The 15369-nt window shown below is 40.9% G+C and overlaps 1 protein-coding gene across 1 annotated transcript; it reads right to left on the minus strand.

Moving 5' to 3' along the window:
• Nucleotides 1-468: 468 nt before the first annotated feature.
• Nucleotides 469-12158, minus strand: LOC131230335 (probable serine/threonine-protein kinase PBL28). The gene is made up of 9 exons (XM_058226208.1): nt 11842-12158; nt 8465-8592; nt 8283-8380; nt 5999-6555; nt 5034-5200; nt 4866-4945; nt 2917-3037; nt 2367-2510; nt 469-601 (listed from the first exon to the last, which is right to left on the minus strand). Exons 1-9 carry the CDS (start codon nt 12047-12049, stop codon nt 542-544), a joined length of 1563 nt encoding a protein of 520 aa, XP_058082191.1. The 5' UTR covers nt 12050-12158; the 3' UTR covers nt 469-541.
• Between the last annotated feature and the right edge of the window lie 3211 nt (nt 12159-15369).

Here is a 15369-nt window from a genome sequence, read left to right on the forward strand (position 1 = left end):
CTCATTATATATGGCCCATTGTGTTAATTCCCTAGCCCAATACTCAGGTGATCTGCTCATCATGCATCTTCTAGAAAAGAAATGATAGGTTAAAAGGAATTTACAACAGTCACATTCAACAAACACAGTGCATGATTGTGCGGACGGTGGGCCATCCTATTCCCTAGTGCAGGGTATTTATACTATCGGATCCTCCTGATGGGACTCGGATTGACCCCTCAGCTGTGGGCCCCATCATAATATATGTGCTTCATCCACACCGTTCATCCATTTTTCCAGCTCAGTTTAGAGCATGAGCCCAGAAATGGGGCAGATGCAAATCTCGGGTGAACCACATGACAGGAAATAGCAGTGATTGAATGCGCACCATTAAAAAAGGCAGTGGAATGAGAATTCTGAGTAAGTAGGTATTATTTTATAAAAATCCCCCCCCAAAAAAAATAGAAGAAGACTACTGACATAAAATCTCACAACTGAGCTCTGTCAAAGTGTCTTTCTAGTCGGGTCGGAATTCAGATCTGAACCGTCTTAACTAATGCCATCAAATGAATTCACCATTTAGACCTGCCGCAAATCGATCCCCTCGAACCACAGTCAACACCTATAAAACATCTTGTGAGCTTTTTCCACAATATTCAAGATAGCAGTATTTTTAGTAAGAGATGATTTGGTCTGGACCCCACACATCAAGTTGAGGTCTGAGACATTTTCTTGCCGTTTAATAAAGAAGGCCTTCAGGGCAAGGGCCACCAAGTACAGTTAAGGTGGTTGTAAACAGATCTAATAGGTTGGATATTAAATTACAGATATACATATGAACATTACCAAAAACAGCTGAATGTCTCTGCTATATATAAGGAGCAAGGAGATTTTATGGAATATTAAATGAGATTTTCAATATAGACAATAGATATCATGAAATTTGAAAATTCTTATAAATTGATGGCTTGGATTTTAGCCATGTCAAGGAATAGCTTGGATTTCACCTATGTTAGGATCTATGAAGCCTAATCATCATAGGTGTATTGTTCATCCAGCCAGCACTTCTATGGGCTCAAAGGACAATTTCTTAATTTCACATAAAGTTTTATATAAACCCTAGTACATTTGAGGTAATATACATTTTGTCGTGAGAGAGAGAGAGAGTTGTCATTGTATTGAGAGTTGCTTCTTCGATTTTTTTTTTATTTTTTTATTTTGCCCCCCTTTACGGAAGGTGGATTGGTGTGAATCTATGAATGTACAGAAAGGGAACCAAGTAAATTTATCTTTTGGTTTACATCTTCTTCCCACTTTCTTTTTATTCTGATATTGTTGTGTGTGGTCGAGTAGGAATCTTTTTCTCGACAACCCACTCCTCCCACCCTCCTTTTTCTGCATGAGTAGCCCGTCCGCTCTCCAGTTGCATGTAGTGCATGCAACAATCCTTTTAGGAAGGCCCTCCAACAAAGGCTGCATGAGGCCAACCGTAATGATTATGTAATATCCAGCCGTTTGTTGCACCGCCTCATATAAGCCCAAACAAGAGATGGATCTAAAGCTTGAGGGGGCTGACTGTAAAAGTTGGGATGGGTCACCCACAATTGACGACCCTCTTTCTCTCTCTGCACTAGTGAATGTAGTGGCATCCTTTCCTTTGTTTTCTCTCCTTTTTTACTCGGAAAATATCTCTATATAATTTCTCTATTTCCTCTCTCCATAATTTTTGCATGTGCCATTCCCTTGTAAGCTACACGGTATCTGACTTAGCTGAATAGTTGGATATCATATTAATATTTTAATTAAAAACTAAAAAAAAGTTAAGCACTTAATTTTATTTAAAATAAAAATAATATTTTTCTATTAAGAGTTTTAAAAATAATGGATTTCTACGGAAAAAGTCCTAAAGGAATTGGATTTTACCAAATAGTGACTCCTGGAGCAATATTCCCAAGCAATGATTTTTTAAGAGGGGAAATCACATTACTACCCTCCTTTGCTTTTTCTTTTTTACAATAAAGTGAAAATGGAAAGTTGAAGGGCCCACATGGCATGGGTAAAACATCCAACCCCAACAAAGCACACCAACATTATTATTAGTCGGACGGATTGAAAATGAGGCACATGCCATGTGGGCCCATTAAGTCTTGAGTTTCACTATTTTTAAAGAAAAAAAAAATTAACAAGGGCGTTCTTATAATTTCATCCCATAAAAAGCACCCACGTAATTATTAACCATTGATGCATTATTTGGTAAAATATAGATTCCTCAGGAATTTTGCAGTAAAACTCTCTAAAAATCAAAATAAAAATATTATGACTATAGATGAATATCTAAAAAAGTACTAAAAATAATAAATCTTGTGCAATTCTCATAACATAATTACCTCACTTATAGAAGGCCGAGGAGAGGAACACTTCCTTAGACATAGCAATGCAGCTGACGCCATGCATAGAACCTCGTCAGCTGAATCAACCAACCTCCGATCCCTCAGCTGGTCATGAGATCCATTCTCCAAGAGGGTCAATGCCTGTTTTAGCAAATCAAATGCCACTCAATTTCAAAAATAAAAATAAAAATAAAAATAAAAAATTTTATGAAACCCTGGAAAGTATACTCGTATGCAGGATTCGGGCCATTCGCTATGTGGACCCCACCATGAAATTGCCCTTCATCCATGTCTATGTGACCTTATGAACAGGTTGGATGGCAATTAACCATCACTATAGACCTAGGAAGGTTTCAACGGTAGGTGTCATTATCACCGCTGCTTCATGTGGTGTGATCCACTTGATCCTTGGATCTACCTCATTTTTTGGCTTGTACCCTAAAATGATATGGAAAAATAGATCGACAGTGTGGATAAAACCCATAATACATCACAGATGAACGGCCATGATCTTGCATACACGCTCACCTACCCAATCTACCAATACCTGACCAACTCCACGAGATTCACGACTGGTGAGTTGCTGTCCAGTTATAAGTTCCAAAAGTAACAATCCGTATGCATGTACATCGATTGAAAGGAGCTCATCTCCCGCCAGATTACCATCTCTTCAACCATCGATAAACACAACAAAATGCAAACAAGATCAATCATGTTTTAAGACTAAGGGTGTGTTTGGATGCACAATTGCATAGGATAGTAAACATCCGGTTCCATCGCTGTAAAACAGGTCGGTCCGAGGTCTGTCCAAGTACAACCCGAGCCAGTCCAGCCCAAGCCTTCTGTGTAAGATCTGGGCTGTGTGTGATAATTGACAAAAATGCCTTTGAAATCCTAAATGCACTGACCCAGGCTGACTGGCTCTTAGACCTAGCTTGAGCTAGGGCTGCAAATGGGTGTCCGAACTGATCTAGATTTAATGGGTCCAGGTCCCATTTACAAGACCAGTGAATAAATTGGGTTAGGTTTGGGTCTCACCTTTTGGTTTAGCCAGATTTGGTCACACCTGGATCAGGTCTTGCAAGTTTTTAATGGTAAAATTGTATGTGTGTGTGTGTGTGTGTTTTGATTATTCTACCAAAGAAATTAGGTTTCCTAAGTCAAACACATGCGAGCGAGCCATTTTACGCATCATGCATGTGTCAAAGTGACATGCGTGTACAATCTAATACATCCATCGAGTGGGCCCAACCATGTAAATGCTCTTATTTTTCTAGAAAACAACTCGAAATCTAGATCTAAAGACCCAATGGGTATCTAACAGGTATCCAGATCGGATCGGGTTCGGGTCCATAACTTCAAGAAGCTCAAACCCCACACGGCTCGAACCCAGGTTAGCCCGAGTACAAGTACAATAGGACCTGACCCAAGCCCAAACCCAGCACAGCTCGAACCCAGGTTAGTCCGAGTACAAGTACTATAGGACCTGACCCAAAACGGACCAGTTGATAGCCCTACTAGCTTAAGACCATCCCAATTACTACACCGCTAAATGTCAGGCGAGGCCCTGGCCCACCCAAAGTGCGTCATGCCCAAAATGTCAACAAGCCAGCCTGGCCCATTAATGGCCCCACTTAAAATGGAATATACTAAATTTTGACAACACTCCCTATTAACACAGCCATTGAAATAAGGGCTTCCTCCTGAATCAAGGGTTGCCCACCGGGCCCCACATGGGAATTCACACCATAACTTGTCAAGCAAAAATCATGCTGCATCACAGGTGTGTGTTCCTGTAGTCGGAACCTGTGTGGGGCCCACAGATGCCGTCACAAATCCACTCCATCCATCAGCTTTTTCAGGATCACAATAGGATTAGAATCTAAAAATCATGCAGATCCAAAACTCATGTGGGCCACACCATGTGAAACAGTGGGAACAGCAACATCCACCATTGAAACCTTCCTAGAGCTGATCATGATGTTTATATGCTGTCCAAACCATTCATTGGGTTACTACCACTCAGATAATCATCCTGATACAAAACTTTTGTCGCCCCCACAAAGTGTCCAATGGTGACCGTTCTATCCTTGCTGTTTCATGCAGTGCGGCCCAAATAAGTTTTAGATCTGCCTAATTTTCACATTCCTATCCTAATGTTGTCTTGCAAAACTGATGGACGGAGTGGATTTGTGACAGGCATCTCTGTGGGCCCCAAACAACTTCCGACTACAGAAACTTCATGTGCCCCGGGCACAGGCGATCCCCATCCCTCCCTAAATAGGAAATATGAATACTATAGTAGCGTTTGGATGCACAATTTTGTTAAAATAGTATTTGACAACTTCGCAGTTGAAAGTTGATTGGGAATTGCAAAAGAACGGTATTCACAATTTCTATTATATCAACCAGATCGAACTATCTATTGCAATTCAATTCAATAGTGCATCCAAACATAGATTACCTAGCAAATTAAAGACGAAGAGATTTCCTTACTCGAAGTGTCCATCAACAGGCAAACTTCCACCAGATGTGGTACTGTCGCCAATCTGCCTAGCAGAGTTAAATCCAGTAAGCTGAAACATTTGAAGACATGATCATGGTCATAATTCAGTTTCTGGCCTCATGTGTAGCTCCAAAATGGAAGAACAGTCATCGACGTACCAGTGCAGACCGGTTATGCGATAAAACAATGTTAGATGAGCGGACACCAAGATGCACGAAAGGCCCTTCAGCACACTCCTCATGAAGATAGCGTAGGCAACCACCGATCGCTAGCGCAATTTCCCACCTCACTTTCCATGATAGTTTCTTAGCCATTGAATCGATGCCTGCAACAATTTCACCATGAAACAAGTGTTGTGCCCCTATTACTTTGGAACTCTCATCTTTCCTGCCAAAATGCCGCTTGTGTAGGACAAGTAATCCATATAATGACCAACCCCACCGTATAGATCACCTGTCTCAAAAATCAGGCCAATCCATCCGTTCATTAGGCGGGGGAGAACTGTGCTGAGTCAGATCATTAGCCATCCTTTGATTTTGACAGTGTAGCATGTCAAGTAAGTGGATTGACCATGCCCCCAAAAGCCTCCTCCAAAGGAGCCTAGGGGGTTGTTTGGATGCCTGTAAATGAGGCTAACTGTAAATGGTTTACAGTCTGTGTTTGGATGCTGAAAAATGCCCGTAAATCATTTACAGGCTATAAATGATTTTTACAGCTTTCGGCCCCATTTGATTTACAGGAAAAAAGCAGTGATTTCATTTACAGCCTAATGACTGTATTTTTCAAGATTGGTTCTCCATTTATAGGACTTAAACAATTTACAAGCTATCCAAACACAGACAATTGTTTAACTAATCATTTAACTGTAAATCATTTGCAGTTTACAGCCAAACAGGACAAGCTGTAAATGATTTACACTAATAAATCGTGTACTACAAAACCATTTACAGGCATCCAAATGACCAAGATTCTCCAGTGAAGGAGTCTTTTGGAGCATGGCCAACCCGCAACAAGCCTTTGAATGAACAATCCAGACCACTGAAGGTAGGCCCCACATTATAGTGCATTAGCAGTAGATCATTTATAGATTAACAGAACTCTTATTCAGCAAGTTCATACTTACCATGAAGGTGTCCATCCAGAGAACCATTGCATGGATAGTCATGCAGGAGATACATCGTAGAAGCCGTGCAGCAGTACCCCACAAGGTTGAGAATGTTGCGATGACGGACCGCACTTAGTACTTTGAACTCAGACCAGAACCGATCATTGCCTTCAGCAAAGCGCTTGACAAGAACAGGAGTCTCAAGAAGGACACCTTCATAGACTTGCAACTTCTCATCTTTATAAGCAACATTCTCATCAGCAAAGCTGTTTGTTATGGTTTCAAGATCAGCAAGAGTGAAACATCGGGGGAAACCAGGCTGCCATGAGAGCGGGAGCCAACAAGGAGTAGAAAGGGGCGATCCGGGATCATTTTCTTCTTGGAGAGGATTAAGATCTTCGGGGTGTGATTTCTCGGGCTGAGTGAATGAAGTAGTTGCGTCGATGTTCATGGGCCTTCGATTGTTGCACTCAGCAGCTAGCGATGGCATTATGGTTGCTACATTGCAGCCTTTCATCACAGCAATGTTGCAGCTTACCTGGCTGAATATAAAGACTCTGTCTTTCTTCAAGGGACTGAAAATCAAAGCAATGGCTTTTAATCATATGAAAAAAAAACAAAAAAAAAACAAAAAAAAAAAACAAATAATAATAATAATAATAATAAAAATAATAAATCTCAAACAGTATGGTGAATTTCAGTTATGATCAATGAGGACATGGCTGGCAATTCACACCATTGGTCTGTCAAGTCATAGAGACCAGATCATTTTCAGTTGAATGTGGACTGTTGGTTTTTTCTCTCATTAACTGTTTATTTTTAGGCCACATATCGAATCAAGGGGTCTATCAATGTTTCAACACAACAGACCAATGATTTGGACTACTGAAGCATGGCTCCAACCAGTCAGAATAAAAAAATCCACATACCCCATCAGCGAAGTGACGCAGGGGAGGACGTGAGGTCGAGCACCGTCTTCCTCAAGAGGATAACTATTCCGAATCCACGGAACTTCTCTGGACTCCTCACAGAGACTTCTCGAATCCACGAGGAAAGAGAGCAGAAAATAGAAATAAATTCTAATAAAATCGAAATTGATTGATGAATGAATAAAAACGAGTTCACAACCCTTTAAATAAGGGTACCAAGCAATGGGAAAGAAATTAGAATCAAACTACAACTCAAACTCCTAGAATCCGCGACTTACTATAAATAGTAAACTTACTATTTATAGACGGTCGTGATGTCTACTAGTACGCAAGGTTTTCGGCCAAAAATAGTAAGTGTCCTATTTGGCTTCACCAAACCGTTCTCCTAATTATTCTAAGCTCTTTCCATGTTGGGCGCAACTCCTAAAGCCCGACGGATGAAGAGTTATAATCAAACTAAAACTTACTATTTATAGTAAAAACGAAAATAAAACAGGGAAACGACCGACAATCAAGGGGTTTTTCGCAATTCCGGGCTGCGCAACCCGGCGTAGCTGGGTTGGTTGGCTAAAGTAGCTCGTTCTACCCCAAAATCATATATTTTACGTCAGCTAACTCATTCCGGATTGCGAGATACGCCTGATTTAAGGTCCGATGGTCCGGATTACTTCTGTCGTCGACCGGGCCTTTTCTGATCCATCTTGGCCATGAAACTGTCCGCGACCCGCTCTACATCACGAAGCGGGCTGCGTTTGGATGCATGAACAAATTCAATCGCAATCAGTTAACTTAAACAACAGGACATGGATATATTGTAGTGAGTCTAGTGACATTATTTAATACTCAAATTCTACATGAAAAGCGATATAGATTGCAATTTAGAGGAAGAGTGGTCGAACCGCAGTTCACATTCCTCTCAATTTCTACATGAAAAGTGAGACAGATTGCAATTTAGAGGCTCATCCTCAGATACAATTGAGAAGGAAGCAAATTGCAACTTGGTCATTTCAACTGTAGTGAACAAATGAATTGCTATTCAGTTCAATTTCGCATCCAAACACGACCAAAACATTTCATTTTCTTATGTAGATTACAAGTAAACAACCAAAGGCCAAAATGGCATATTAAGCCCAAAAAAGGGTTACTGTAAGTGGCAACTGGGATGGGCCAGCCGAATTGCGGTCCACTTCCAGATAGACAGGGCCATCCCGGCCTTTGTCCATGTGAAAGGTCTAATAAGGTCGTTACTTGAATTTTCAACTCCTCCAACTTGCTACTGGGCATGGCCCAGATCTTTAGCTAGTGGGAGAGCCATATATCAAGCTAGGCTGGACCACTCCAAGATTAGAATATTAAGAGTTAACAAAGATCACCTGTCTAATACAATCCAACGAGTATTCGCATTTCGTGCTTCTTCAACAGTGATCATCCTTGGAGGAAATCCTGCAGCGAGCTTCACTTCCAACTTCACCTGAAAGAAACGTTCGATATAGAATTACAAATGCACAAGTGGCGAGCATTTGCACTATTGAAACGAGAGAAGGATGCCAACTACCTCGCTCCTCTTGCATTGTCGGTAGAACGGCTGAAGAGCATGTTGATATTCTTCTCTCTTCTTTATAATCTCTTCTTCGAGCACCCTCGGCGTCATGTCACCTTGTGTTGAAAACTCTAACCTTTCCACTGTGGAAGACGTAATGAACAAGTTAAAAATATTTTAAGCATGATTATGCAATACATGGCCCACGACTTTGCATGGCGTGAGTTCCCCGATTTTGATATGTAGGGCCCATGGTTTGGTAATCTTGATCAATGAGGCAGCCATATTTTATGTGCAAGATCGAGGAAGGCATATTTTAGTCATTTTTCATGTAATTAAGACATCTTAGTACATAAACATAAATAAGGGCATGAGGGATTCAGTTTTTACCCTTTCTCTCCTTTTTACATTCTCTCACTTCTTCCCTCTTTCCTCCTTTACGCCAACATCCTATGTGGCCTGTTGTTTCAGGAATTACCATGGTAATTTAAAGGAAATGTGCAATGATTATAAATTACTTTCTCCTGACAACATCTGCATTTCACTATATATTCCCATGTTTGATTTATCATCAGTAAAATTGTAATAATGGTATTTTTTTACATTACTTCAAAGTCAAATCATCACCAACATACACTGTTGTTGCTATTTGCATTCAAGATTTCCATGGTAATGGCATGAAAAATGCAATGATTACAAATTTCTCTCTCTCCTTAATATATCTACACTTGACTAACGATTTTCGCACTTGATTTGGCAATGGAAAATCGTAATGATGACACATTTCCTTTACATTACCATGGTAATTGGTGAAACAAACAGACTTGGGTAATGTAGAGGAAATATGCAATTATTACAAGTTTATTTATCTCCGATAACATTTTCATTTGACTATTGACGTTTGGTTTACCAGTGGTAAAATCGTAATGATCGCATTTTCTCATTACTTTAATGCCAAATCATCACCAAAATACATTGGTGTCACTGTTTGGATTCGAGATTTTCACGGTAATGCCACAAAAAAGCTCAATCATTGCAAATTCATTTACATATCTCTTGAATACATTTGCATTTGACCGACAATTCCTATGTGTTGATTTAGTGATGATAAAATTGTAATTATGACACATTTCCTTTACATCACCGAGGTAATTTGCGAAACAAACAAACCCTAAAATCATATTGTATATGGTATTGGACCAAGTTAGGGTCCCAAGACCTATGGGTTATGGGCCCACATTATGTAGTTGCATCAATCATGCCATCCATGTGATACAGTATAGGCCCATCGACACCCAACCATGATTTTGAAAATCATGTATCAGCATTTTTCAAATGGCAAATCAATCAACTCACAAGTATTGTTATTACAAAGAATAGTAGTATTATTATAATGAACAATAGTTATCTCCTCCATAGCTTTCTTCCAACCTACATAAGATAAAGGCTTCCTAAAATGATTTAGGAAATGAGAGGGAGAAAAAAGAGTAAGCAAAAGAAGATAAAACAAACAGAACACCCATACAAGAATATCTACCTTTTCTAAGAGCAATTAGAAAGTCCAAATTTTTTGGACTCTTCTATAGATCAGTCCGGGCTCGGGTCCCCCGCCACTTACTAAGCAAGTCATGAGGAAGTATGCCCACTACTGGTAGTACAAAGTGGGCCCCACGTGGCGTGTCTAACACTTAGCTAATGGGATCAACCTATATGCCTTACTCTGACTCAGATTCCATAGTGCCTTCAATACTAGTCGGTGTTGTGAGCCCCACTATGATGTATGTGTTTCGTCCGTGCGTCCATTTTTCCCAACTCGTTGTAGGGCATAAGCACAAAAATGAGGCAGTTCCATATCTTAGGTGGACTCCACCACATGAAACAGGGGTGATTGAATGACCATTGTTAAAAACTTACTACGGCCTAATGCAATGTTTATTTGCCATCCAACTTGTTGGTTAGGTCACAAAGACCTTGACAAAGGGAAAACACAAATATTAGCTTGATCCAAAACTTTTGTGGCCCCAAGAAGTTTTTAATGGTGGGCATTCAATCAACAATGTTACTTGTGGTGTAGCCCACATGAGACTTGGATCTTCCTCATTTTTAGGCTAATCCCCTAAAATGAGCCAGAAAAATGGATGGACAGCATGGATAAAATACATACATCATTGTGGGGCCCACAACACTGATAGGCACCAACCTTGATACTAGAGGGATCACTACTAAATCCGAGTCCCACTTACTCCTCTGGTAATGAGTCGGGTTCTGGTCGGGTTGACCTAACCTTTTTAGCAACAAACGATAGCCTACAAAAGCCTTTCATAGGGAAACTAGTGGACTGCAAGATAGGAAAAAAGTGGGAAAGGAAATGCCAACAGTTGAAACCTCCTTAGGTCCACCATGATGTTTATACGGCATTCATACCGTTCATAAGCTCATTCTTACTTGGATGAATCGAAAACACAAAAATATTAGCTTGATTCAAAACTTTTGTGGCCTCGCAAATGTTTCATCGGTGGACATTCAATCTCACTGTTTTTTGTTGTGTGGCCCACTTGAATTTTGGATCTGCCTCATTTTTGGGTCCATGTCCTAACATGATCTCACAAAACAGAGGTGATTGAACAACCACTGTTAAAAACTCCCTAGGGCCTATTGCAATATTTATTTGCCACCCAACTTGATGATTATGTCAAACGGACCTTGAGGAAGGGAAAACACAAATATCAGCTCGATTCAAAACTTTTGTGGCCCCAAGAAGTTTTTAATGTTAGGCGTTCAATCAACATTGTTACCTGTGGTGTAGTAACCTGAGATTTGGATCTGCCTCATTTTTGGCATATCTCCTAAAATGAGCCGGCAAAATGGATGGATGGCATGGATAAAATACATACATCATTGTGGGGCCCACAGCACTGATTATCTGCAAATGCCTTTTGCAGAAACTTTTTTGTGACGGTAAGCTGTTGGGCTGTTCGTGCTTAGATGAGTTGGTAGAGACAGTGTAGTGTGTTTGAGTAATTCACTGTTTCCCGTCACGCGGCCCACTTGAATTTTGGATCTGCCTCATTTTTTAGTCCATGTCCTAAAATGATCTGACAAAACGGATGGATGGGGTGGACTTCTCACAAGCACCATGGTGGGTCCCACCTAAATTCCCCTCGCAGGAAGTCCTAACATGATCTGGCAAAACGGATGGACGGGTGGACTTCTCACAAGCATCACGGTGGGCCCCACCTAACTTCCCCTCGCAGTAAGTTCCTGAGAAAGGCTTTCGTAGTGAATCCGCGTTTTTAGCAACGGCCAAGAATTCAAATGGAAGGCTGGCGGCATCCATGAAAATGAGAAGGGCAAAAAAAAAAAAAGAGGACGCCATGAAAAATCAAGCTTACAAATGGTGGAAATGCCGATGCCCATGTAGAAGGGAAAGCACGAGCTCTTCTTTCCACACTCGCAGAGAATCCCGAGCACGACGACCGTGTCCTTGGGACGAACGACGTTGTTCAGAGCCCATTTGAGAGCCGAAACATTCCCACGGCTCCGGTTAGCATCCATGACCACGATCACGCTCTCGCCCGACAACAATGTCTCGCTCCCCATCTCTTCCGCTCACGTTTCTTCCGAATTCTGTGATTCCTCGTGACTGCCCAAACTGAAAGAACGAAGGATTTAAAAAAATCAAAACCAAGAAGTGTTGGCTGTCTGTGAAGTGTTTGAGAGAAGTTGCATTGATGTCTCCGATGAAATCGTTGCTTCCTAGCTCCTCACGTTGGAAATTACCGACGTGGATTGTGTATTGAGTAACTCACCGCGCTATAGCGTGGAGAGTAAACTCCGTGGGGCCACCTTGATATATGTGTCATTATCCACGCCGTTCATCCGTTTTTCCAGCTCATTTTAGAGAGTAATCCTAAAATTGAATCATATCCAAAGCTCAAGTGGACTACATCATAGAAAAAAGTGGGGATAGTGACATCCACCGTTGAAACCTTCAAAGGGCTCACCATAATGTTTATTTGTCATCCAACCTGTTGATAAGGTCACGTAAACATAAATTAAAGGACAACACAAATATCAGCTTGATCCGATACTTCTGTGGCCCTAAGAAGTTTTCAACAATAAGTGTTAATCCCTACCGTTTCCTGTGGTGTGGTCCATTTGAGATACGGATGTGCTTCAATTTTGGACCAATACCATATAATGATCTGGGAAAACGGATGGACCGTGTGGATAAAACATATACATTACGGTGGGCCCCACAGAGATTACTCAACAAGCCATAGCGTGGTGATTGCTCCCTACACAGTCCGTTTCCGGAAATTACAAGGAATGGGTTCTTCGACGGTCTGATCTTGTGTCTGGGATGACCGTTCCGTCCATTTCCTCTAGGGTGGGAAGCAGATTGGTTGTCACCCTTAGCAACTTAGAGGGTGTTTTCCTGACTGTGGGGCCCACCTTGATGCATTTGTTATATATCAACGCCGTTCATCAGTTTTTCTAGCTCACTTTCAGGGCATGGTCCAAAAATCAAGCATATCCAAATCTCAAGTGGACCACACAGTATGGATTGAATGTCAACCATTAAAAACTTATTGAGCCACAAAAGTTTTGGATCAAGCTGATATTTGTGTTTTCCCTTCATCCAGGTATACATGATCTAATCAACGGGTTGGATGGAAAATAAACGTGACGGTGGGCCTTGGAAGTTTTTAATGGTGGGCTTTCAATGAACATTGTTTCCTTTGATATGGTCCACTTGAGATTTTGATCAGCTTCAATTTTAGGACCATGCATTAAAATCAGCTGCAAAAACTGATGAACGGCGTGGATATATAATATATACGTCAGGGTGGGCCCTAAGGTCAGGGAAAAACGACTAACATGCTACCCAGGCAACACCTCGTCCGGAGTTGTTTTAAAAAATCTCTTGGTAGTTGTTTGATGATAATCTGGCGGTCGTGGACGTGAATTGCCTCTGCCCTGTCAACTTGAAGTTCCTGTAGGCGGAAGCTGTGTGGGGCATACCACAATGTCTATGAGTAATCCACTCCATCAATCCTCTTAGCAAGCTCACAAAAGGACAGAATTACAAAATTTATTTGCATCTGAAAATCAGGTGGACCACGACATGGAAAAAAGTGGGGATTGAACGGCCACCATTGGAAACTTTTAAGGCGCCACAGAAGTTTTGCATCAGGATGATACTTCTATATTCAATTCATCTGTGGGAACAAATAACGTATGAACGGTTTGGATAGAATATAAACATCATGGTGGACTCGAGAAAGGATTCGGCCATATGCGTTTCTATTCTCACTGTTTGCTGTCGTGTGGCCCACATTAGTTTTGAATCTGCCTAATTTTTGGAATCTGTAATATCACATGCTTGTCAAACTGATGGACGGAGTAGATTTATCACGTACGTCTTGGTGGGCCTCACGTATGTTGGCGGGGCACAGACTATTCAGGTCCGGAGGTCGAACGAAGCTTGATATATGTATACGGGGGATGCATTAACTTTAGCTCAAACGGCTAAATATAGCGAACGAGTTTACCGAGGAAGCGGATTGCGTACTGAGTAACTCAGTACCCTTAGCGTACTGAGTAATCTATGTGGGACCCACCATGATGTATTTATTTTATTCACCCCTTCCATACATTTTATAATTTAATTTTAAATTTTATGGAATAAAAATCAATCATATACAACGCTCAAATGGGCCACACCACAGGAAACAGTGTTAATTTGACATTTACCGTTGAAAAATTCTCTGAGGTGATAAAAGTTTTGGTCAAGCTGATATTTGTATTTTCCCTTCATCCATATCCTTTTGATATTATGAACAGGTCGGATGACAAATAAACGTCACTGTCGGTCCTCGGAAGGTTTCAATGGTGGAAATCATTATTCCCATTGTTTCCTGTGGCATGGCCCACTCGAGCTTTCGATATGTTTCAATTTTCGGTTCAACTGCTAAAATGAGATAGAAAAGTGGATAGACGGCGTGGATAAACAACATGAATTCATGGTGGGCCCAATGTCGTTTACTCAGTACGCAATTCGATTTCGTTTACCGAGGCTTATGGCCATTGGAGATCTTATTCACCATTTGTTGAGAAATATTCCATCTGATCATGAAAAACTCTGGGAAAAGGAAGCGGATTGCGTGTTGAGTAACTCAGCACGCTAGTGTACTTTGTAAGCTCTGTGGGCACATCGTGGATGTACGTGTCTTATCCACGCCGTCCATCCACTTTGGAAGCTCGTTTTAGGGTATATATTCAAACTTGAAGCATATCCTTAAGCTTGAGTGGACCACACTGCAGGAAACAGTAGGGATAGTGATGTCCACGATTAAGAACTTCTTAGGGCCCACAATAAAGGGTCGTTTGGCACCATGGGTTTGAGGGGGTTTGGGGGGTTGATATGTTTGGCATCAATCCATAAAGTAAATGGGTTGCAAATCCCCTTAAAGAGGGGGTTTAAAATCCAAGGTAAAATGTTGGATTACATCTAAAATCCTTTCAAGAGTTGCATACATTGTATTTGTGTCGTTAGATTACTAATCTACTGGGCACATGATCCATTGATGATATTCCAAAATAATTAGCTTATCAATTGCATCACTACAATTACTTTAATATGATGATCTACACCATCTACACATTGTTTATGTGAATCAACGGTTAAAAATCGTTGGTTAGTCACTCAGATGTCATCTTGTGCTTATAGCTCATCTAAGACTTGGATTTTATCATTTTTGAGCAAAGTATATGTTATAGCTTTTTCCTTCAAGAGGACGGTGGTGCTCAAAGACAAGCGCCGACACTCCTCGAACTCCAAGTTGTATGAACGGTCCAAAAGATATCAAAGTTACATGGGCCCACACTATTACGTATTTATTATATCCACAACGTTC

Source organism: Magnolia sinica, chromosome 2, assembly GCF_029962835.1.
Source record: "Magnolia sinica isolate HGM2019 chromosome 2, MsV1, whole genome shotgun sequence".
Classification (NCBI taxonomy): domain Eukaryota; kingdom Viridiplantae; phylum Streptophyta; class Magnoliopsida; order Magnoliales; family Magnoliaceae; genus Magnolia; species Magnolia sinica.